At 44.8% G+C, this 24,897-nt stretch overlaps 1 protein-coding gene and 1 pseudogene across 1 annotated transcript; both read right to left on the bottom strand.

Moving 5' to 3' along the window:
• Nucleotides 1–1,469: 1,469 nt before the first annotated feature.
• Nucleotides 1,470–7,592, bottom strand: rnf25 (ring finger protein 25). The gene is made up of 11 exons (XM_053338965.1): nt 7,547–7,592; nt 7,238–7,309; nt 5,804–5,900; nt 5,559–5,626; nt 4,280–4,349; nt 4,092–4,163; nt 3,349–3,495; nt 2,930–3,019; nt 2,702–2,839; nt 1,936–2,501; nt 1,470–1,841 (listed from the first exon to the last, which is right to left on the bottom strand). Exons 1-11 carry the CDS (start codon nt 7,561–7,563, stop codon nt 1,736–1,738), a joined length of 1,443 nt encoding a protein of 480 aa, XP_053194940.1. The 5' UTR covers nt 7,564–7,592; the 3' UTR covers nt 1,470–1,735.
• Nucleotides 7,593–16,640: 9,048 nt separating this feature from the next.
• LOC128379347 (xylosyltransferase 1-like) overlaps nt 16,641–24,897 on the bottom strand; it is a 37,502-nt pseudogene continuing 29,245 nt past the window's right edge.

The following is a 24,897-nucleotide window of genomic DNA, read 5'->3' as shown; positions in this document are numbered from 1 at the left end:
ATTTTATTATTGCTATGGTTATATCTGTAATCTTGTTTTATTTTAAATTATTTTATTATTGTTACAGCTGTAATCTTTTTATATTTTTAGTTATTGATATTTTATTTTTTTAAATTTTCATTGTTATTTCTGTAGTAGTTTTCTATTTTTTGTTAATATTTGATTATTGTTCTGGTTATATCTGAAGTCTTTCTATTTTTAATTATTTCAATATTAATTATTTTATTTTATTATTAGTTTATATTTGTTAGTTATATAAGTAGTCTCTATCTATCTATCTATCTATCTATCTATCTATCTATCTATCTATCTATCTATCTATCCATCCATCCATCCATCCATCCATCCATCCATCCATCCATCCATCCATCCAAATTATACACATGTATATATCCCTAGTTTTTCTGCACATTGCACATTTCTTTCTATCTGTATGAGGGTATATTCTGTATATATATTATTCTGTGTGTGTGTGTGTGTGTGTGTGTATTCTGTGAAAAAGAGTCAAAAGTGACGTCTTCTTATGTTTCGTTAGTCAAACACACAGATATTCAGTTTACTGTCATGTATGAAAAATAAAAGCATTAAAATCATATTTGAGAAGCAGATTAGCAACATTTTAGCTTCATCAAGATAGCTGCTAACTGACGAAACCGTTGCAGCTCTTTAACCCTTTATAGGACACTCATTGAAAGGAAGGGAGGAAGGAAGGATGGAAGGACGGAAGGAAGGAGGGAGGAAGGAAGGAAGGAAGGAAGGAGGGAGGAAGGATGGACAGAGGAAAGAAGGAAGGAAGGTAGGGGAGAAGGAGGGAGGGAGGAAGAACAGATGGAAGTAAGGAAAGGAAGGAAGGAAAGACGGAGGAAGGAAAGAAGGAAGGGAGGAGAGAAGGAGGGAGGGAGGGAGGAAGGACAGATGGAAGGAAGGAAAGGAAGGAAGGACGGAGGAAAAAAGGAAGGACGGAAGGTAGGGGGGAAGAAAGAAAGAGAGAAGGAGGGAGGGAGGAAGGGAAGAAAGAAGGAAGGAAGGAAGGAAGAAGAAAGGGGGATGGAGGAAGGAAAGAAGGAAGGGAGGAGAGAAGGAGGGAGGGAGTAAGAACAGATGGAAGTAAGGAAAGGAAGGAAGGAAGGAAGGACGGAGGAAGGAAAGAAGGAAGGGAGGAGAGAAGGAGGGAGGAAGGACAGATGGAAGGAAGGAAAGGAAGGAAGGAAGGAAGGACGGAGGAAAGAAGGAACGAGGGAGGGAGAAAGGAAAAGAGGAAGGGGAGAAAGAAGGCAGGGAGGAAGGAAAGGAAGGAAGGAAAGAAAGAAGGGAAGGAAGGACGGAGGAAATAAGGAACGAGGGAGGGAGAAAGGAAAAGAGGAAGGGGAGAAAGAAGGCAGGGAGGAAGGAAAGGAAAGGAAGGAAGGAAGGAAGGAAGGAAGGGAAGGAAGGAAGGAAAGGACGACAAAAACTACAGGAGGCACAAACACACTGAGACTCTGACATCCAGAGACATTTTAATTTGCAGTTCTTTCAAGTCGTATGTCGGAGTCACGACGGAGAGCAGCAACAACCACCTGCGTCTGTAGTGTGTGTGCGTGAGAGACGTGCGGGGGGGCGGGGGCGACGACGACGACGGGACGCTGCAGAGACCCTCACTCCTACTGCAGAGACCCTCGCTCCTGCTGCAGGGCTGTGATGATGTGACGGAGGCGCACGTACGTTTGTTCATCGGCCCTCCTGTCGCCCTTTGTCATAGCACCTCCTCTCTGCCCCTGTCTCTCTCCATCGCCCTCTGCTGGTAGCCTCTGACCGCGTGAGCCCGCCGAGCCCCTCCCCCTCCTCCTCCTCCTCCTCCTCTGCCGCACAGGTTCCCTCCACCTCCTCCTCCACCTCCTCCTCCTCCTCCTCCACCTCCTCCTCCTCCTCCTCCGCCTCCATCTCCTCCCCTGCTTCTCGAATCCCGGCTGTCCCAGTGGTAGCGAGGCGGCCCGGTGGCGGGGGCAGGGGCGTGCTGGGCGGACCGGTGATGCCCCCCCCACCTCCTCCTTCCACGGTGGCCGCGACCCCCGGCCCCCGCCGCCGCCACCCCCCGCCGCAGAGTCTGCTGCGTCTTTAAAGCTTTCGGTTTCCAGGCTTGGCTCGCCTGCGGAAACCTGCGTCTGTTGCCGTGCGTCTCCTTGCGCCCGTTGCCCGTGGTTACCCTGAGGTTTGGCGGCTTTCGTGGGTCCGTCGGAGCAGTGCGGCGTCAGAGAGAGTTTGTCCAGGTGCTCTGTGATCGGCGCGGCTCTCCCTCTCTCCTGGTGCGGCCTGAACCTGCCCCCCCTCCTCGGCCGCCTCCTCTGGCTCTGGCCCCCACCCCCTCTGCAGTGGGACAGACCGGGGACGGGCCGCTCCGCTCGGACGCCGGCTTCGTCGGAGGAGGAGGCGTTGGAGGCGGATGGCGCCTGCTGGGGGAGAGCGGGGGGAGCGGGGGGGTCGTCTGCCTCCAGGTTTCCGTTTTCAGAAGCAGAGGGAGCCTGAAGACGTTACGTTAAAAACAGCGTTAATAAAAACAGCTGAGTCGTCATTTTATAACTTTAATGGAGGAAATCTATCAGGTGTTGTACGATTAACTAACGAGATTAAACTCATTTTAATCTATATTTAGTTTTTATTCCTTTTCTGTACTTGTTCTGTCTTACATTAGAATATATTAGAGGATTATGGTAAAAATTACCTCGTTGATATGAATGAGGAACCGATTGGATTCCTCCTCCGGGTCGATGATGCCTCCTCGACACCGCTGTCTCTCCAGAAGCTTCTGAAGTTCAAACCACTTGTGTTGAAAATCTGAGCTGATCGCTGCTTCGTCCAGCTGAGAGAGAAACCAGCACAGAGTCTGTTACTGGACCCGGACCCCAACCCGGACCCTAACCCGGACCCCAACCCTAACCCGGACCCTTACCTCGGGCAGCTGGGGGACAGGAGAGGACAGAAGCTGATCCACATCGTAGCTCAGCGGCTCTCTGCACACCGGACACACCACAGTCAGCTCCTGTTAGACCACAACCAGGATTTACATGAGTCCTCCCTTCCTTCTTTCCTTCCTTCTGTCCTTCCTCCCTTTCCTCCTCCTCCCTTCCATCCTTCCTTCCTTCCTCTCTCTTTCCTCCCTTCCTTCCTTTCCTCCTCCCGTCTGTCCTTCCTCCCTCCTTCGTCTCTCTTTCCTGCCTTCCTCCCTTCCTTCTTTCAACCGTCCTTCTTTCCTTCCTTCCTTCCTTTCTTTCCTCCCTCCTTCTCTTTCTTCCTCCCCCTCTCTCCCTCCTCCCTTCCATCTTCCACCCTTCCTTCCTTGACTCGAGGTCTCAGCGTCTGATATCTCACCTGTCGCTCATCTCTCTCCCGGGTCTTGTCCTCCTCTAACTCCTTCTCCCTCTGGCGGAGCTCCCTCTCCGAGTGCCTGACGTAGCGGCCGAGGCAGTGGGAGTGGAAGTAGTGGTAGCAGCTCGTCTTGGTGAACGTCTCTCCCTCCTGAAGAAGCCCATCACACACACACAGATTCAGATTCCTCAGGTCAAGGAAGGAAGGAAGGAAGGAAGGAAGGAGGGAGAAAAAGAGGAAGGAAGTAAGGAAAGAAAGGAGTAAGGACGAAAAGAGGAAGGAAGTAAGGAGAGAAGGAAGGAAGTAAGGAAGGAAAGGAGTAAGGAGGGAGAAAAGGAGTAAGGAGGAAAAGAGGAAGGAAAGGAGTAAGGACGAAAAGAGGAAGGAAGTAAGGAAAAAAGGAAGGAAAGGAGTAAGGAGGGAGAAAAGGAGTAAGGAGGAAAAGAGGAAGGAAAGGAGTAAGGACGAAAAGAGGAAGGAAGTAAGGAGGAAGAAAGGAAGGAAGGAAAGGAGTAAGGAGGGAGAAAAGGAGGAAGGAAGGAAGGAAGGAAGGAGAGAAGGAAGGAAGGAAAGAAGTAAGGAGGGAGAAAAGGAGGAAGGAAGGAAAGGAGTAAGGACGAAAAAGAGGAAGGAAGGAAGGAAGGAAGGAAGCAAGGAGGGAAGGAAAGGAGTAAGGACGAAAAAGAGGAAGGAAGGAAGGAAGGAAGGAAGCAAGGAGGGAAGGAAAGGAGTAAGGAGCAGCTCACCTTAAACCCGTAGAGGCAAATGACACAGTTTCCATGAGGGATGTTACTCTCAGTCAGGATCTCTTTTGCTTTCTGTGGGAGAGAAAAAGAAAAAGGACAGTAGTCAGAAATATCCTGAAATGATCCATATTTGTAAATGTTGTATTAAAATAAAACTATAAATGTAAATAAATGATATCAACATAAACCTCGATGAGCTGATATAACACTGGTGAGCCGAGAGAAGACTGAGCCTCCAGCTGCAGACATTTCTGAACACTGAAGAGACGAAGACAAAGGAGAAAGTCACATTTTAACCCTTTATAGGACACTCATTGAAAGGAAGGGAGGAAGGAAGGGAGGAAGGGAGGAAGGAAGGAAGGAAGGATATTTTGGGATATTTACAGAAGTTACCAAATATAATTATTTGCCCAATAACGCGTTATTTTTTTTAAAATCGCATTTTAATGTTGCAAGCCTTTTTGTCCCTTCTACTCCCCCGTAGACGGCTCCTCTAGCTGTAGCGCTATGCTTTGAAGTGGCCTCCTTGTCTTCTTTTCCTTCCTTCCTTCCTTCCTTCCTTCTGGTCTTCTCTTCTTTCCATCTGTCTTCTCTTCTCTTCCCTTCCTTCCTTCCTTCATTCCTTCCTTCCTTCCTTCCAGTCTTCTCTTCCTTCCAACTGTCTTCTCTTCCCTTCCTTCCTTCATTCCTTCCTTCCTTCCTTCCTTCCTTCCGGTCTTCTCTTCTTTCCATCTGTCTTCTCTTCTCTTCCCTTCCTTCCTTCCTTCATTCCTTCCTTCCTTCCTTCCTTCCAGTCTTCTCTTCCTTCCAACTGTCTTCTCTTCCCTTCCTTCCTTCCTTCCTTCCTTCATTCCTTCCTTCCTTCCTTCCTTCCTTCCAACTGTCTTCTCTTCTCTTCCCTTCCTTCCTTCCTACCTTCCTTCCTTTCCCTCCTGTAGACGACTCCTCTAGCTGTAGCGCTATGCTTTGAAGTGGCCTCCTGCAGTAAACCTACCGCGCTGATGGAAAGTAAGAGAGCTACTGGACTTTTGAACGGCTTGTTTAACTTTAAAACACTTCCAGACGCTTCAGTTGACAAGTCAAAAGTAAAATGCAACCTGTGTCAAACGGAGTTTAACTACCACCGGAGTACGTGGAGTTTGAGTTAGCACCTCCACGCTAAACACCCAGGTGCAGCCAAGCCAGCCTCAGCTCCACCAAAGGACCATTTTGGAGTGTGGGAGTCGCAGCAGAGCCGTGATTGATTCCCAGTTAAGACACTCTGGTAAGAAATGCTTTACATTATGGGCTTAAAACTGCCTTCAAATGGAAAATAACAGGATTTTAAACATGCTATTCAAAACGATTAATCTCGATTAACTATGGAAATTCTGCGATTAATCTCGATTAAAAAATTAATCGTTTGACAGCCCTAATATTTATAAAAAAAGAGACGCGTGAGAGAGGCGAGTCAGATCGGTTCGTTACCTGCTGAGCTTGTCGTCGGAAAGCCCCCGCGGGTTATGGATGGAGATGACCGGAGAAGACGACGGATACTGAGGAAAGATAACTATTGTGAGTCATAGACTAAAACTGATGATTCATTCATTTATAAAATAAACCACAATGTGACGTGTTTATCTTTCTTTCCATAAAGATAATACTTTATATAGTCGTATTTCTGTCACTTTGAAGGACTTTGAAGGCGAGGCCGAGAGATAAAAGAGTCGCACCTGCTGATCGAGGGTCAAAGTCAGCGTGAGTCGGACGAACTGGGACACAGAGTCTTCCCCTGTGGAGGGATACAGGACCAGGCTCACCTCCCAACCTCTGGAGGACACAACACAGTATGCAGTATTATAGTGATGTAGTATGCAGTATTACAGTAAAAGTACTGCAGTATTATAGTGATGTAGTATGCAGTATTACAGTAAAAGTACTGCAGTATTATAGTGATGTAGTATGCAGTATTACAGTAAAAGTAGTGATATATTATTATATATGACATCATTAGATTATTAATAGTGAAGCATCAGTGTTAGAGCAGCATGTTACTGTTGTAGCTGCTGGAGGTGGAGCTAGTTTATATTACTTTATATACAGTTAGCTAGTTTACACTACTTTATATACAGTTAGCTAGTTTACACTACTTTATATACAGATAGCTAGTTTATGCTACTTTATATACAGTACAGTTAGCTAGTTTACACTACTTTATATACAGTTAGCTAGTTTACACTACTTTATATACAGTTAGCTAGTTTATACTACTTTATATACAGATAGCTAGTTTATACTACTTTATATACAGTTAGCTAGTTTACACTACTTTATATACAGTTAGCTAGTTTACACTACTTTATATACAGTTAGCTAGTTTATGCTACTTTATATACAGTACAGTTAGCTAGTTTACACTACTTTATATACAGTTAGCTAGTTTACACTACTTTATATACAGTTAGCTAGTTTATACTACTTTATATACAGATAGCTAGTTTATACTACTTTATATACAGTTAGCTAGTTTACACTACTTTATATACAGTTAGCTAGTTTACACTACTTTATATACAGTTAGCTAGTTTATGCTACTTTATATACAGTACAGTTAGCTAGTTTACACTACTTTATATACAGTTAGCTAGTTTACACTACTTTATATACAGTTAGCTAGTTTATACTACTTTATATACAGTTAGCTAGACTGCACACTGCTTTTTGGTTTCATCTTTAACAATGTGTTGTATTTTAAAAGCTTGTTATATTATCCATTGTGTCAAATCTGCATCTGAAAAGTAACTAAAGCTGTTCAATAAATGTAGTGGAGTAGAAAGTACAATATTTCCCTCTGAGATGTAGAAAGTAGCATCACATGGAAATACTACAGTAAAGTACTAGTACCTCAAACTGTACTACAGTAAAGTACTAGTACCTCAAACTGTACTACAGTAAAGTACTAGTACCTCAAATTGTACTACAGTAAAGTACTTGAGTAAATATACTTAGTTACTTTCCACCACTGCAGATTGATGGTTTAGATGATGTCACAAACATTAATCTTTAGTCTGTGTAACTCTATAAAAACAGGATTTAAAGCTAATAAAGCTAATGGAGCTGATGAAGCTAGCCCCCCCAATACCCCCCCCCCCCCCCCCCCCCCTCACCTGTCCTCCCTCCTCGTGACCAGCAGCTCATCCAGGTAGATTGACTGCAGCACCTCGATCTCACACAGCACACTGCGGAGGAACAACACACGGAAACCATTAAAACCATTCAGTGAATATAAACACACACCATGCTAACGTTAGCTCCTGTTAGCTCCGGTGGTGTTGTGATGCTAGTTAGCTTCATCACAGCTGAGACTTCCACCTCGTATCTCACTCAGAGCTCAGAGAGAGTCCGTGTCGTTGTTATCTGAAGCTGTCATTCACATTTAACAGCATGAAATCACACAGAGCTGGTGTCAAACTCACTCGCTTTCTGCTGCCATGATGTTGTTTCTGAGAGATGCTGCTTCTGCTTCTTCTTCGGTGGTGTTTTGTTGGCAGCTGAGATGCGCGCTCCCGCCGCCAGCTGGACGGGAGCGCGATACACTTAATAACAGAACTGTCAATCAATTATTTTAAAAATCGCGATTAATCGTATTTCTTTTTATCGCATGTTTAAAATTCTTTTATATTTCATTTTACATCCGTTTTTAGTCCATATTAACAAAATCCTTCCTTTCCTTCCTTCTTCCTCCCTTCCTTCGTCCCTCCTTTCCTTCCTTCTTCCTCCCTTCCATCCTTCCTCCATTCCATCCTTCCTTCCTCTCTTCCATCTATCCTCCCTCCTCCCTCCTTTCCTTCCTTCCTCCCTCCCTTCCATCTTTCCTTCCTCCCTCCTTTCCTTCCTTCTTTCTCCCTTCCATCCTTCCTTCCTCCCTCCTTTCCTTCCTTCTTCCTCCCTTCCATCCTTCCTCCATTCCATCCTTCCATCCTTCCTCCATTCCATCCTTCCTTCCTCCCTCCCTTCCATCCTTCCTCTCTTCCATCCATCCTCCCTCCTTCCTTCCATCATCCTTCCTCCCTCCCTCCTTTCCATCCTTCCTTCCTCCCTCCCTTCCATCCACCCTCCTTTCCTTCCTTCCTCCCTCCCTTCCATCCTTCCTTTGTCCCTCCTTTCCTTCCTCCTTCCTCCATTCCATCCTTCCTCCATTCCATCCTTCCTTCCTCTCTTCCATCCATCCTCCCTCCTTCCTTCCATCCATCCATCCTCCCTCCTTCCTTCTTCCTCCCTTCCATCCTTCCTTCCTCCTTCCTCCCTTCCATCCTTCCTTCCTCCCTCCCTTCCATCTTTCCTTCCTCCCTCCTTTCCTTCCTTCTTCCTCCCTTCCATCCTTCCTTCCTTCCTCCCTTCTTCTCTTCCTTCCTTGACTCGAGGACAACAGGAGTGTTTTTAACCAACTTGAATTATTTGGTACAAAGTTTTTATGGTTACACCACTTAGACATTTTTACCATAATCCTCTAATATATTCTCTCTAAATGGATTAAAAGCAGAAATTTGATGCTGAGTCCACAAAATAAAAGAATGTGTGAAGTTATTCATACATTTATTTTCACATTTTAACCCTTTAAATTGGAGTAATCTTCAGACTGTGATATGATTATATGAAATTCAGTTACAGATTTTTGTAAAGACAGTTTACTTTTATAAGACGCTTGACTTTAACGAAGCAAAAATCATCCTTTATAAATATTTATGGATAACTGATACAAATCCTTTCACTAACTCCTTCTTATATTTAAACATTTAATATCTTAACATGAATGAATTATAGTTCCCATCATTTAATGAGCTGATGTGACTGATGCTGACCAGCAGGGGGCAGCAGCGCTCTGACTCTGATCATGATGATTATTATTCAAATCACTAAAAATAATAATTTAGTGTTATAAATACAAAAAAATATAATATATATATTTATATATATGTTATATAGAAATATTATATATATATATGTTTTAAGATTCTTAGAGTTTGTTAGCCAATAATGACATCACTGTTTATTATGATGATTATTATTCAAATGCTGTTTCATTATTTCCTTTCTTTCCTTCATGTCTTCTTTTTGTTCCTCCTTCACTCTTTACTTCCATCTGTCCTTCCTTCCTTCATTCCTTCCATCTGTCCTTCCTTCCTTCCTTCCTCCTTCCATCTTTCCTTCCTTCAACCTTTCCTTCCCTCTTTACTTCCATCTGTCCTTCCTTTCTTCCTTCCTTCCTTCCTTCCTTCCTTTCTTCCTCATGAGATCAGACCTTTAATGAAAATCCTGCTTTAGTTCATGTAAATTTTGGAATATAAAATAAAGATATTTGATGATGATCATAGTTTTGTTTTTTTAAATCTGTGAAATTATAAATGACAACAAAAACAACTTAAAGGGAGATTTCTTTTATTCTCAGAAATACTTCAAAACCACTAACGGTCATTTATAAGGCATTCACAACACTTTCCTCTTCTTCTTCTTCTTTGGGACAGTTTCTGATGCTTTGAAGAGAGAGAGAGAGAGAGAGAGAGAGAGAGAGAGAGGAGAGAGAGAGAGAGAGAGAGAGAGAGAGAGAGAGAGAGAGAGAGAGAGAGAGAGAGACAGAGAGAGAGAGAGAGACAGACACAGAGAGAGAGACAGAGAGAGAGAGAGAGAGAAGGAGGGAGGGGGAGAGAGAGGGATTGAGGGAGGGGGGAGAGAGGAGGAAGGGGGAAGAGAGAGGGAATGAGGAAGGGAGAGAGAGAGAGAGATAGAGAGAGAGAGAGAGAGAGAGAGAGAGAGAGAGAGAGAGAGAGAGAGAGAGAGAGAGAGAAAGGAGGGAGGGGGAGAGGGAGGGAATGAGGGAGGGGGAGAGAGGGAGGGGGAGAGAGAGGGAGGGATAGAGAGAGAGAGAAGGAGGGAGAGAGAGAGAGAGAGAGAGGGAGGGAAGGAGGGAGGGGGAGAGAGAGAGAGAGAGAGAGAGAGAGAGAGAGAGAGAGAGGAGAGAGAGAGAGAGAGAGAGAGAGAGAGAGAGAGAGAGAGAGAGAGAGAGAGAGAGAGAGAGAGAGAGAGAGAGAGAGATTCCTAAAAACAGGAGTACAACTAAGGCACAGCACAACCCCCCAAAGAGAGAGAAAGAGATGAAAAGCAAAAAGAAAAACTGATAAAAAACGGAAATAAACTGAAAATGAAGCCGAACACTATTAAACTTAAAAAAACAAAAAACAAAACTATTACATCATCTGTTATTGTGAGTTTGTTTTTACAAAATACTGATTTACATGAAAAAATACATCTATCAAGACATAGAAATGGCTCTGGATTTTCAAATTAAAAGCATTAAAACCATCGAGGAGGAGGAGGAGCAGGAAATAAATATATATATTTTTTTTTTAATCAAGTTTTTGAGTCTGCTAAAATAAATAAAAAAAAGTTAAAAAAGAATGATGTCATTATGTTTAAATATACTTTTATAATTTAAATGTCATGAAAGAGGATTATTAGAAAATGACTGTTGGATTCAATTGTAACTAAAATTCTTTTAATTTCAGAAATTTCAAAATAAAAGCACCAGAAACAAAAAGAGTATAAAAACCATTAACCCTATATAGGACACTCATTGAAAGGAAGGAAGGAAGGAAGGAAGGAAGGAAGGGAAGGAGGAAGGAAAGGAAGGAAGGACGGAGGAAGGAAGGAAGGAAGGAAGGAAGGTAGGGGGGAGGAAAGAAAGAGAAGGAGGGAGGGAGGAAGGGAAGAAAGAAGGAACAAAGGAAGAAGAAAGGGGGATGGAGGAAGGAAAGAAGGAAGGGAGGGAGAGAAGGAGGGAGGGAGGAAGGGAAGAAAGAAGGAAGGAAGGAAGAAGACAGGGGGATGGAGGAAGGACAGAAGGAAGGGAGGAGACAAGGAGGGAGGGAGGAAGGACAGATGGAAGGAAGGAAAGGAAGGAAGGACGGAGGAAATAAGGAACGAGGGAGGGAGAAAGGAAAAGAGGAAGGAAAAATAATTAAATGACTTCTTATGTGATTAAAAGCTTTAAATTAACATTCAATCCAACATAAAACATAAGATTTTCACATCCTCTTATCAGCTGTGTCAAAATAAGAGCATGCTGTGTTTTACTTTTGAGATACTTTTACTTTGAAATTCTCAAATATAGATTTTTATTGGACTTTTTCCTGAAGTTTTATTTTAATTTATCATTTTAAAAAAATCCCTTTGAAGAGTTTTTATTAGTGTGGATCTTTCTAGTTTCTGGTGCTTTTATTCTGAAAATCAAACCTGTCATCACTTTAATCTTAATTTAATTGGCAGTAAATCACCGATCTGGATGTTTTGGTCCTCGTATTTAACCTGATCAATGACCCAAATATATGTTAACAATCATTTCAAATAACAATTATATATAATAAATCATATATATAACTGTTTCCTGTCTTTACATTAAGTGCTTACTGTCACAGATTAATTATTTTCCAGTTTTGGTCCCATTAATATAATATTCATCATCTGGCAGCGACGCAAACACACAGTAAATCTTTATTATTTCTAAATTAAATTAAATTAAAGCAGTTTAAACACTTTTATTTTGCAGTAATGTCTAAAATATCATAGCTTTTTAAATATTTAGCCCTGGAATGAATCACCAATTTGTAGATTTATACATTTAAAATAATCCTAATTTCAGTAATAAATTATGAATTTGCAGCTGAAATCTTCTCCAATCAACATTTTCAGTTTTTCTCTGTTTCACATCTTCATGAATTTAACATTAATTTGGGATTTTTTGAGTAAAATAAGGCTTTGAACAGTATTAAAGATGCATTTTTTAAAAGGTTTCACTTGACTGCTGATAAATGTATTTTTGACTAATGGGTAATTAATAATAATATAACTGCATGGCTGCGTCAGAAATGTCTGATATGGAAAAAAAGTAACAATCTAAACAAAGTAAATGAGGGAAGAAAAGCTTAAATAGATGTTTGGTGCTAATAATAGATGAAATGAGAAGCAGCCAAAAGTCCCAACAAAACACTCAAAAGCTCCAAAAAACACACATTTCACCCTCTGCATAAAATATATAAACCACAACAACACTGATTCAGTTTTAAATAAACTTCTGAATAAATAACTCACGAGAGATTTAAAAAAATAAATGTGAGAGAAAAGAGTCTGAGGCACAGGAAGTACAGAGCCCGCTCAGTGTCCAGAGGGAAAAAACTCAATAAAGTTTTTACTTACTTACTAATGACTTACTTAATGAGTTAATTATAGCTAGTTTAAAGTGATGGAAAGTAACTGAAGCACTCTACTAAAGTATAATCCTGAAATATAGAATAATAACAATAGATCGTACTTCACTACAGATTCACATTTTACATATAAATCAAAGCAGTAGTTGCTTTTTTTTAGAGCTGCAGCTAACAATTATTACTATAACATTATCATTTAATTATAATAGTGCTGGGCGGTATGACCAAAAATGTAGGGCTAGGCCCTATATCACAGTATTTTTCAAAATAAAAGCGGTTTCCACGGTATATGACGTTTTTTTTTTTTTCATGCATAATCAGCTGTTCACAACATCTTCTACTGCAGAGGTGTCAAATCTCCTGTGGGCCGAATCATTAAAAAGATTGAGGGAAAGAAGGAAGGAAGGAAGGAGGGAAGGAAGGAAGGGAATAAGAAGGGAAGGAAGGAAAGACAGGCAAAAGGAAGGATGGAAGAAAGGTAGGAAAGAGAGATAAGTGAAGGACGGACAGACAGACGGAAGAAAGGAAAGAAGGAAGGACAGGACAGAAGGGAAGGAAGGAAGGACGGAAGGAAGGACAGACAGAAGGGAAGGAGGAATGAAAGAAGGAAGGAAGGACAGACAGAAGGGAAGGAGGAATGAAAGAAGGAAGGAAGGACAGACAGAAGGGAGGGAGGGAGGGGAGGGAGGGAGGAAGGAAGGAAGGGAAGGAAGGACAGACAGAAGGGAAGGAGGAAGGAAGGAAGGAAGGAACCACAGATGTAAGGAAGGACAGAAGGAAGAAAGGAAGGAAGGAACGAAGAAAGGCAAAAGGGAAGGTAGGAAGGAAGGACAAGAACACAGGATGGCAAGTGGGCCGGATCACACCCCTTGGCGGGCCGAACCTGGCCCCTGGGCCACATGTTTGACACCCCTGTGTCAGACAATGCACTTTATTTTGAAAAGCTTAGACCGGAAGCCACCGCAGCTCCGTTAGTTTGACAGGAAGCTGCAACACACGGTGAAATGTTTTAACTGTAAATAAGAGTGCAGTTTACTAATTATTAAAAACCAGGGAGTGATGTGTGAACTGTCGTCATGGTAACATCTTCTCCTGTTTGTTGAGCGGCAGGGAAGCGCAACACTGAAAAGGGTCCCGCCTGAAACAGTGTCGCGCGGCGCAGCGTTCCTAACGTTGTGTGATGAAATACACCGGTATGACGCTACATTAAAAATTCATATCATAACGGAAATATACACCGTAACACCGGTATTCGGTGTGAACCGGTAAACTGCCCAGCACTAAATCATAATAATGAAAAATGTCTGTAATTCTCCAACAGCCCAAAATATTCAATTGACTGTATTTAAATATATATCTGCCCTTTTTTTGTTGTTTAACCCTTTATAGGACACTCATTGAAAGGAAGGGAGGAAGGGAGGAAGGAAGGAAGGAAGGAAGGGAAGGAAGGAAGGAAGGAAGGAAGGATGGAAGGAAGGGAAGGAGGGAGGAAGGAAGGACGGAGGAAAGAAGGAAGGAAGGTAGGAAGGTAGGGGGGAGGAAAGAAAGAGAGAAGGAGGGAGGGAGGGAAGAAAGAAGGAAGGAAGGAAGGAGAAAGGGGGATGGAGGAAGGAAAGAAGGAAGTAAGGAAAGGAAGGAAGGATGGAGGAAGGAAAGAAGGAAGGGAGGAAGAACAGATGGAAGGAAGGAAAGGACGGAAGGAAGGACGGAAGAAATATGGAACGAGGGAGGGAGAAAGGAAAAGAGGAAGGGAAGAAAGAAGGCAGGGAGGAAGGAAAGGAAGGAAGGAAGGAAGGATATTTTGGGATATTTACAGAAGTTACCAAATATAATTATTTGCCCAATAAAGGGTTAAAGATGAATTGATTATCAGAATAGGTGCAGATTAAACTCCCTGCTTCCATCAGTAACAATAGTAATCAGATTACATAACTAATGTGCTGATAACACTTTTAAAAGTGTCATTTAAGCACAATTTTCTATGCAGGACTTTTACGTGTAATGGGGTAATTTTGACATTCATACGTTGATATTTCAGTTTCATGTTCTTAAAAGATGATAAACTGTAATAAATGGATTATTAAGTAATCAGATTATCTCCTGGGTTGCAAGTGAAGCAATCAACAAGCAAAATTATTAACATTTTAACTGCAGATGTTGACTTTTCCACCTTTAGCTGCTTTTTAAAAAGACAAATTAGCTTTTTTTTAAATAAGTTGAGGCCACTTTAAACTTTCTAAACTTTTTAAACTAAATCAAAAAGTACAAATTAATTTACAGGAATGATTTATCTGAATTTTTTCCACCTTGACACATAACCGGCTCTGTAGGAGAAGGTCTGTGGTTGCTAATAATAATAATAATAATAATAATAATAATAATAATAATAATAATATTTTTTTAAATGTATTTTTCTCTCTGAATCACAGCTGAGGAATCTTATCTAAAAAAAACAAAAACAAAAAAAACTAAAAATGTCCGGTTGCTCTCGCCTCTCCAACCCTCCTGGATATTATATCTTTAATTATCAAAATGTTATGAATTATTATTTCTGATTAACTGACTTTGTGTATTTCATGTTTTATATTATATACCAGGGGTGTCAAACTCATTTTCATTCTAGGGCCACATACAGAGCAATTTGATCTCATGTGGGCTGGATCATTAAAAAGATGGAAGGAAGGAAGGAAGGAAGGAAGGAAAGAAGGCAGGACAGATGGAAGAAACGGAGGAAGGAAGGAAGGAAGGAAGGAAGGAAGAAAGGAAAACAGGAAGGTAGGAAGGACAGATAGAAGAAACAGAGGAAAGAAGGAAGGAAGGAAGGAAGGAAGAACAGAAGGAAGAAAGGGAGGAAGGATAGATGGAAGAAACAGAGGTAGGAAGGAAGGAAGGAAGGAAGGAAGGAACAAACGAACGAAGAAAGGAAAACAGGAAGGTAGGAAGGACAGATAGAAGAAACAGAGGAAAGAAGAAAGGAATGAAGAAAGGATAAAAGGAAGGTAGGAAGGACAGAAGGAAGAAAGGAAAAGAACACAGAAAAGGAAACTGGGCCGGATCGCACCCCTTGGCGGGCCGGTTCTGGCCCACGGGCCGCATGTTTGACACCCCTGTTATATACTCTCTCTCGGTCTTCAGCCAATGAAAAGACAAACAAAGCTCGGCCACTGATCGTTATCTTTGGATAATAAGATGATAGTTTGATTATCTCAAGACAGCGATTCGGTTTCTCTTCTCTTTGCTTTGTGTGAGACAGAAAGCCTCATACAGCAGCAGGTACACCATCGCCTCCATGTGTTTGTGTCGTCACGGCAGTTTAACGCAGCGTTGCTATGACGACCCCGCTCACGCTGAGGAGGAACTATAGTAATGGAAAAGGTTCCTGGTACCAAACCGAGCCGAGCTAAATCTGTAGAGAGGAAAAGCTCCATAAGCAGGAAGTCTTTACTCTCATCACATCTTTACTTTTTTATCTTGTGAATTAAAGTCCTCCTCCTCCTCATTTCAACCAAACACAAAAAGTACATTTTAAAAAGGATAAACATTTGTGCAACCTTATTTTCCAGGATGTTTCTGTCAGTTTCATCTCACACAAGAAAACCTGCTTTGAGTCAATTCTGATCTTAGGATAAAAAAAATGGACTTTTACAAAATAAAAGCGTAATAATAAAAACTATTTATCTCATCAAACTGAACCCCAACTAACCCTTAATAAAACTGTTTTTTTTTTTTTTAAATAACAGGCTTAAAAATGAGCTTGTTTTCAGCATCTGAACATGTAAAACACACACACACACACACACACACACACACACACACACACACACACACACACACACACACACACACCCACACACACACTCGTACAACAAGAGGTATAAAGTTCTTCTGACTCTTTAAACTCTCACACATTCAGCTTTATAGTCCCACATTAACGGCGAGAGCAGCAGACTGAAGGAAGATTATTACTATTTTTTAAAATCTTCCTCAACATCAGAGTCTGTTTCTCTTCTTCTTCTTCTTCTTCTTCTTCTTCTTCTTCTCCTCATCGTCGTCGCTGCCTCTGAGGTTCATCCCATCACCTCGCCATCGTTCACGTCACACAAACTTCTTAAATAAATAAATATCAGACACTAACGGGACGTCGGCCCCGCGCCTTCCTTCATGTGTTCCTCTCCTCTCCTCTCCTCCTTCCCTCGCTCCTCTCCTCTCCTCCTTCCCTCGCTCCTCTCCTCTCCTCCTTCCCTCGCTCCTCTCCTCTCCTCCTTCCCTCGCTCCTCTCCTCTCCTCCTTCCCTCGCTCCGTCCGTCTGCTACCTGATGCGTCCGTCCTCTCTGGGTGGAGTCAGTTCAGACTTTGGGTCGGGGCTGGCGGAGCTCCAGGCGGTGAGACGGCAGCGCTGCATGACGGGGCAGGCGCTGGGCCCCGTGGAGCAGACGTCGGCGGCGGACCAGTGGCCCTCCAGCAGCCGGTCCAGCCAGCGACGCAGCGGCGCCCCCGTCAGGCCGGCGTTGGCTTCGGCCTCCTCCACGGCTCCCAGGCTCACCGGCAGCCGCAGCACCGGGTTGAGACCGTGGAAACTCTGCTCCATGTAGGAGTTCCTGGGCGGGCCGCCGTGCAGACGCAGAGCTGCTTCTGGATAACGAGACGGAGAGGAGGAGAGAAAGAGGACACAAGTTATTTCAGAAGAGCGGCCGAAATGTCCCGGTTACCGAAAACTGTCCTCGCTCCTCGGGTTAAAAACTTGAGCCGGTCTTCACAAAGATAGACGCTCAGATGAGGCATGAATGACATCAGATACAACCTTCACATTATAGCAGGAGCCATAAAAACCTCACTGTCTATTCCTGCACTGGGCTTTACCACACACACACACACACACACACACACACACACACACACACACACACACACACACACACACACACACACACACACACACACACACACACACACACACACACACACACACACACAGGCTTAGGTCATCTATGGGGACATTTCATAGACTTACACTAACCTTAAAACCTTAAAACCTTAACCATTGACCCAAAACTCCATTGAGGACACTGTTATTGTCCCTAGTTGGACAAGTCATCCCTAATTAACTGGTGTTTGTCTGAAATGTGTCCCTAAAAGAAGCTCTATGACAAACACACACACACACACACACACACACATGTTTGCCTAGGTCACCTTTGGGGACTTAACATAGACTTACAGTTGTTTGCTGGAGACTTTCCCCGAACCCTAACCCAAAAATCAGCTTTTTACCAATTGATGACACTGTTATTGTCCACAGTTAGACAAGCTGTCCCCAATTAGCTGGTCTAGGCTACTGGTCCCCAAAAGTGGTGTATGACAGGGACACACACAGACACACACACACACACACACATGAATGTTGAACTAGGACACTACTGGGGACGTTACATAGACTTACCCTTACCTCAACCTAAAAATCAGATCTATACCAATTGAGGACACTGTTATTGTCCCCAATTGGACAAGCTGTCCCTAGTTAACTGGTGTTTGTCTGAAATGTGTCCCTGAAAGAAGCCCTATGACAAACACACACACACACACACACACACACATATATGTTTACCTAGGTCACCTTTGGGGTCGGTTCATAGACTTACCCTAACTTTAACCACTGACCCAAAAATCAGCTGAGGACTCTGTTATTGTCCCCGAATTCAACAAACTGAATTGGTCTGGGCTACTGGTCCCCAAAAGTAGTCTATGACAAGGACACACACACACACACACACACACACACACACACACACACACACACACAAACGTTGAACTAGGACACTACTGGGGTCGTTTCATAGACTTACCCTAACTTTAACCAAACCGCTACTAATTAAACTGGTCTCACTCTGATATTTGCCCCCTACAGTAGCCTATTACAAACATGCACATATATGCAGGTTGACCTATGTCACTTTTGGGGACTTTACACAGACTTACATTCGTTTCCTTACCCGGACCGTAACCCAGAAATCACTATTTTACCCATTAAGGACACTGTTACTGTCTGCAGTTGGACAAGCTGTCCCCAATTAACTGGTCTGGGCTACTGGTCCCCAGAAGTAGTCTATGACAAGGACACAGACAGACACACACACACACACACACACACACACACACACACACACACACACACACACATAAATGTTGAACTAGGACACTACTGGGGACGTTACATAGACTTACCCTTACCTCAACCTAAAAATCAGTTTTATACCAATTGAGGACACTGTTACTGTCTGCAGTTGGACAAGCTGTCCCCAATTACCTGGTCTGGGCTACTGGTCCCCAAAAGTAGCCTATGGCAAGGATACATACACACACACACACACACACACACACACACACACACGTTGACCTAAATCACCTTTGGGGACGTTGCATAGATCTACTCTAACCTAAACCCAAAAAATCAATTCTTTTAGCGATTGAGGACACCACACTGGACAAGCTGTTTCTAATTAGCTGGTCTCGGACACACACACACCACACACACACGGAGGCCTGGAGAAGGTCGAACAAATCAAACACTAACCCAGGGGGATGTGGGGGGGGGGGCTAATTCAAAAAGAGGTGACCCTGTGTGCTGCCGAGTGAGAGCGACTGGATACTGACACTATAAATATAAATATATGGATCTGTGGTGTTGACAGCTGTGACAGCGAGGGGGGGGCGGGGCGGGGGGGGGAGGGGGCTCCGCTATATTAGATCTGCTATTGACACATGAACTACAGCCCCCCCCCCCCCCCCCCCCCACACACACACACACACACACACAGCCACCCCGCCACCCCCATGTGAAGCTCCTGAATATCACTTCAACAGGTGTTTCTGGAGGAGTTTGAGGGCTGGTACTTAACCCTCCTGTTGTCCTCGAGTCAATGAAGGAAGGTAGGAAAGGAAAGGAAAGGAAAGAAGGAAGGGAGGTAGGAGGGACGGAGGAAAGAAGGAAAGGAGGGAGGGAGAGGGAGGAAGGTAGGAAAGGAAAGGAAAGGAAAGAAGGAAGGGAGGTAGGAGGGACGGAGGAAAGAAGGAAAGGAGGGAGGGAGAGGGAGGAAGGGAGGAAGGAAGGAAGGGAGGAAAGGAAAGGAAAGGAAAGAAGGAAGGGAGGAAGGAAAGGAAAGGAAAGAAGGGCGGAGGAAAGAAGGAAGGATGGAAGGTATGGGGGATGGAGGGAGGAAGGAAAGAAGGAAGGGAGGAAAGGAAAGGAAAGGAAAGGAAGGAAGGTGTGAGGGAAAAGAGGAAGGAAGGAACGAAGGTATGAGGGATGGAGGGAGGAAAGAAAGAAGGAAGGGAGGAAGAAGGAAGGAAAGGAGGGAGGAAGGAAGGAAGGGAGGAAGGAAGGAACGAAAGAAGGAAGGGAGGTAGGAGGGAGGGAGGAAAGAAAGAAATTAGGGAGGGAGGAAGGTAGGATGGAGGGAGGGAGGAAAAGAGGAAGAAAGGGAGGAAGGAAAGAAGGAAGGACTGAGGAAAGAAGGACGGTAGGAGGGAGGGAGGAAAGAAGGAAGGAGGGAGGAAGGAGGGACGGAGGAGAAAGGAAAAGAGGAAGGAAGGAAAAAAGGACAGAGGAAAGAAGGAAGGTAGGGGGGATGAAAGAAGGAGGGAGGGAGGGAAGACAGATGGAAGGAAAGAAGGACAGAGGAAAGAAGGAGGTAGGGGGGATGAAAGAAGGAGGGAGGGAGGGAAGACAGATGGAAGGAAGGAAAGAAGGACAGAAGAAGAAGGAAAGAAGGACAGAGGAAAGAAGGAAGGTAGGGGGGATGAAAGAAGGAGGGAGGGAGGGAAGACAGATGGAAGGAAGGAAAGAAGGACAGAGGAAAGAAGGAAGGTAGGGGGGATGAAAGAAGGAGGGAGGGAGGGAGGACAGATGGAAGGAAGGAAGGAAGGACAGAAGGAAGGAAGGAAAGAAGGACAGAGGAAAGAAGGAAGGTAGGGGGGGGTGGAGGAAGGAAAGAAGGAAGGTAGGAAGGACAGAAGGAGGGAGGGAGGAAGGACAGATGGAAAGAAAAGAAGGAAAGAAGGAGGGAGGGAGGAAGGACAGATGGAAAGAAGGAAGGAAAGGAGGAAAGAAGGAACAGTCCAAACAGACAGGGTGAATTTGACCCGGGAGGAGGGTTAGGGTTAGAAGTAGGGAAGGAAAGAAGGAGAGAAGAAGAAAGAGAGGAAGGTAGGGGGGAGGAAGGACAGAAGGAAGGAAGAAAGGGAGAAGAAGGAAAGAAAGAGAGAAGGAGAGAGGAAGGAAGGAAGGAAGGAGGGAGGGAGGAAGGACAGATGGAAGGAAGGAAGGAAAGGAGGAAAGAAGTAAGGAAGGAAAGAAGGTAGGACGGAGGGAGGAAAGAAGGAGAGAAGAAGAAAGAGAGGAAGGTAGGGGGAGGAAGGAAGAAAGGGAGAAGAAGGAAAGAAAGAGAGAAGGAGAGAGGAAGGAAGGAAGTAAGGAAGGAAGGAGGAGGAAAGAAGGAGAGAAGAAGAAAGAGAAGGAGAGAGGAAGGAAGGAAGGAAGGAAGGACAGAAGGAAGGAAAGAAAGAAGGACAGAGGAAAGAAGGAAGGTAGGGGGGGATGGAGGAAGGAAAGAAGGAAGGAAGGAAGGACAGAAGGAGGGAGGGAGGAAGGACAGATGGAAGAAAGGAAGGAAGGAGGAGGGAAAGAAGGAGAGAAGAAGAAAGAGAAGGAGAGGAAGGAAGGAAGGAAGGAAGGACAGAAGGAAGGAAAGAAAGAAGGACAGAGGAAAGAAGGAAGGTAGGGGGGGATGGAGGAAGGAAAGAAGGAAGGAAGGAAGGACAGAAGGAGGGAGGGAGGAAGGACAGAAGGAAGGAAGGAAGGAAGGAAAGGAACAGTCCAAACAGACTCACCTTGCTGTATCGGTTGCTGCTTGTGGAACTCCAGCGGAGCCACGATGAAGCTGGTCTGGCCCAGCGGGGTCCAGTGGTGCAGGACCCTCAGCGTCCAGACGCCGGGCCTCAGCGGCGAGGTGAGCGGCGGCCGGTAGTGCGTGACCTCGGCCGACGCGTCCACCAGGATGTCGTAGGTGGCGGCGATCACGTTGGTGGGGGTCGATCCACACCACGGTGGCGGTCAGGTTGTTCTGGCCTCGGCTCCAGCGCTGCACGGCCACCGGCTCGTCCTGGGGGCCCAGGAGACCCCCCCAGTTCCTGAAGAGACGCTCCTTAGGGTCCCAGTCCATCCCCACCTGGAGAACAGGAAACACATCTTTTTTGACTGTTCCTTCTTTCCTCCCTTCCTTCTTTCCTTCCCTTCCCTCTTCTTCCCTCCCTCCTTCTCTCTTTCTTTCCTCCCCGTACCTTTCTTCTTTCCTCTGTCCTTCTTTCCTTTCCTCCCCTTCCTTCCTCCTTCCTTCTTTCTTCCCTCCCTTCCTCTTTTCCTTTCTCCCTCCCTCCCTCCCTCCTTCTTTCCTCCCTCCCTTCCTTCCTTTCCTTCCTCCCTTCCTTCTTTCCTTCCCTCCCTCCTTCTTTCCTCCCTTCTTCCTCCTTTCCTTCCTTCTCTCCTTTCCTCCCTCCTTCCTTTCTTCCCTTCTTCCTTTCCTCCCTTCTTCCTCCTTTCCTTCCTTCTCTCCTTTCTTCCCTTCCTTCCTCCCTCCCTCCTTCCTTCCTCCCCTCTTTCCTTCCCTCCTTCCTTCCTCCCTCCTTTCCTTCCCTCCTTGACTCGAGGACAACAGGAGGGTTAAGAGTAGGTTTCAAACTTTCCTTTGTGATAAAGCTTATGCTGCTATAGGCTTAGACTGCCGGGGGACTCCCATGATGCACTGGGCTCCTCTCTCTCCCTCCTCCCACAAACGAGGGAGGAAGGAAGGGAGGAAAGGAAGGGAGGAAGGAAAGGAAGGAAGAAAGGATGGAGGAAAGAAGGAAGGAAGGAAGGTATGAGGGATGGAGGGAGGAAGGAAAGAAGGAAGGGAGGAAGAAGGAAGGGAGGGAGGAAGAAGGAAGGGAGGAAGAAGGAAGGGAGGAAGAAGGAAGGGTGGGAGGAAAGAAGGAAGGGAAGGAAGGAAGGTAGGAAGGAAAGACGGAGGAAAGATTGGATTTTTCCAGGTGTGTGTGTGTGTGTGTGTGTGTGTGTGTGTGTGTGTGTGTGTGTGTGTGTGTGTGTGTGTGTCTGACCTGGATGTGCAGCAGGCGGTTGTTGGGATAAGGGGGGCTGGCCAGGGTGAAGTGGTCTTTGGGCGTCACCCAGGTCTCCAGCTCTCCAGCTGGGTGGAGGCTCGGTTGGTGGCCATGTGACGCACCAGGTAACCTTGGAACTGGTCGGACAGGAAGTAGAAGTGGACCGACACCGGGTGGCTCATGGCAACGTACCTGAGAAACACAGAATGAGAGAGATCTTTTATTTTTTGGAGGGAAGGAAGGAAGGAAGGTAGGAGGGAGGAAGGAAGGAAGGAAGGACGGAAAGGAGGAAAGAAGGAAGGGAGGAAGGAAAGACGGAGGAAAGAAGGAAGGAAGGAAGGTAGGAGGGAGGAAGGAAGGAAGGAAGGAAGGAGAAGGACGGAAAGGAGGAAAGAAGGAAGGGAGGAAGGAAAGACAGAGGAAAGAAGGAAGGAAGGAAGGAAAGAAGGAAGGAAGGTAGGAGGGAGGAAGGAAGGAAGGACGGAAAGGAGGAAAGAAGGAAGGGAGGAAGGAAAGAAGGACAGAAGGAAAGAAGGAAGGAAGGAAGGAAGGAGGAAAAGAGGAAGGAAGTAAGGAGAGGAAAGAAGGAATGAGGAAGGAAGGAAGGAGGAAAAGAGGAAGGAAGGAAGGAAGGAGAGAAGGACAGAAGGAAGGAAGGAAGGAAGGAGGAAAAGAGGAAGGAAGTAAGGAGAGAAGGACAGAAGGAAGGAAGGAAGGAAGGAAGGAGGAACAGTCGAAAGAGATGGGGTCATTTTGACCCGGGAGCACAACAGGAGGGTTAAACTTGAACACCGTGTAACCATGGAAACTGGTCCTTAACTTTACAGTTTAGCTTAACTACAGCACATGTGCGTCTTCACCTTCTCCTGTTTACTTCTCACTCTCTGCCACAAGCGCAGCAAAAACACAGAATGTCAAAATAAAAGCGGTATTTTCAAAATAAAAGTTGACATCCCTCTTAAGCAACACGGACACACAAAGACACCTGAAACATGTACAAAATGACAATAATAGTATAAACAGTGATAAATTATAACTATCAGCTAGGAGACAGGAGACAGAGGATAGGAGACAGAGGATAGGAGACAGCAGACAGAGGATAGGAGACAGGAGACAGAGGATAGGAGACAGCAGACAGAGGATAGGAGACAGCAGACAGAGGATAGGAGACAGCAGACAGAGGATAGGAGACAGCAGACAGAGGATAGGAGACAGGAGACAGAGGATAGGAGACAGCAGACAGAGGATAGGAGACAGGAGACAGAGGATAGGAGACAGGAGACAGAGGATAGGAGACAGCAGACAGAGGATAGGAGACAGGAGACAGAGGATAGGAGACAGGAGACAGAGGATAGGAGACAGCAGACAGAGGATAGGAGACAGGAGACAGAGGATAGGAGACAGCAGACAGAGGATAGGAGACAGGAGACAGAGGATAGGAGACAGCAGACAGAGGATAGGAGACAGGAGACAGAGGATAGGAGACAGCAGACAGACGATAGGAGACAGGAGACAGAGGATAGGAGACAGAGGATAGGAGACAGCAGACAGAGGATAGGAGACAGGAGACAGAGGATAGGAGACAGCAGACAGAGGATAGGAGACAGCAGACAGAGGATAGGAGACAGGAGACAGAGGATAGGAGACAGGAGACAGAGGATAGGGGATAGGAGACAGGAGACAGAGGATAGGAGACAGGAGACAGAGGATAGGAGACAGCAGACAGAGGATAGGAGACAGGAGACAGAGGATAGGAGACAGGAGACAGAGGATAGGAGACAGAGGATAGGAGACAGAGGATAGGAGACAGGAGACAGGAGACAGGAGACATTATGACTATCAGCTACATATTATATTGTAATGCTGCTGTTAAGAACGTTTTTGACATTTTGTTTTATATATTTTGCTTAATATACATTTTCATAATTATATGTATATTTCATTTCAATTTTAAAATAAATAGGGGGGGGGGGGCCTCCCTGACCATTTATGCTTAGGGCCCCCAAAAGTTTAGCATTGCACCCTGGTCATTACGTCTTATTTTGTGCGACCAACTGTTAAAAAAGGAAAACCAGTAGATTTATTCTCAAGAGAAGAAGAAAGAGCAGTTTGTGCTCACAGATGAGAACCTGGGAACAGGAAATGTTTGACACTTAAAAAATGAGCTGAATGACTAATTGCTGCAGCTCAAGTTAAAATGTTTAATACGGCTGGGAGGGAGGTAGGAGGGAGGGAGGGAGGGAGGGAGGAAGGGAGGGAGGGAGGCAGCTGAAACACAACATTTACAGTTTCCAACTCAAACAAACAGGAAGTGTGAGGAGAACTCACTCACAGTACTCATGAGGGCAGCAGTGTGGGTGAGATGCTGTTTTGCTTATTTTAACTCCCCCTCCCCTTCTCATCAAGGAAGGAAG

Source organism: Scomber japonicus, chromosome 18 (genome assembly GCF_027409825.1).
Source record: "Scomber japonicus isolate fScoJap1 chromosome 18, fScoJap1.pri, whole genome shotgun sequence".
Lineage (NCBI taxonomy): Eukaryota > Metazoa > Chordata > Actinopteri > Scombriformes > Scombridae > Scomber > Scomber japonicus.
The sequence above is the reverse complement of the archived record's forward strand: the minus strand, read 5'-3'. Positions and strand labels throughout refer to the sequence as shown.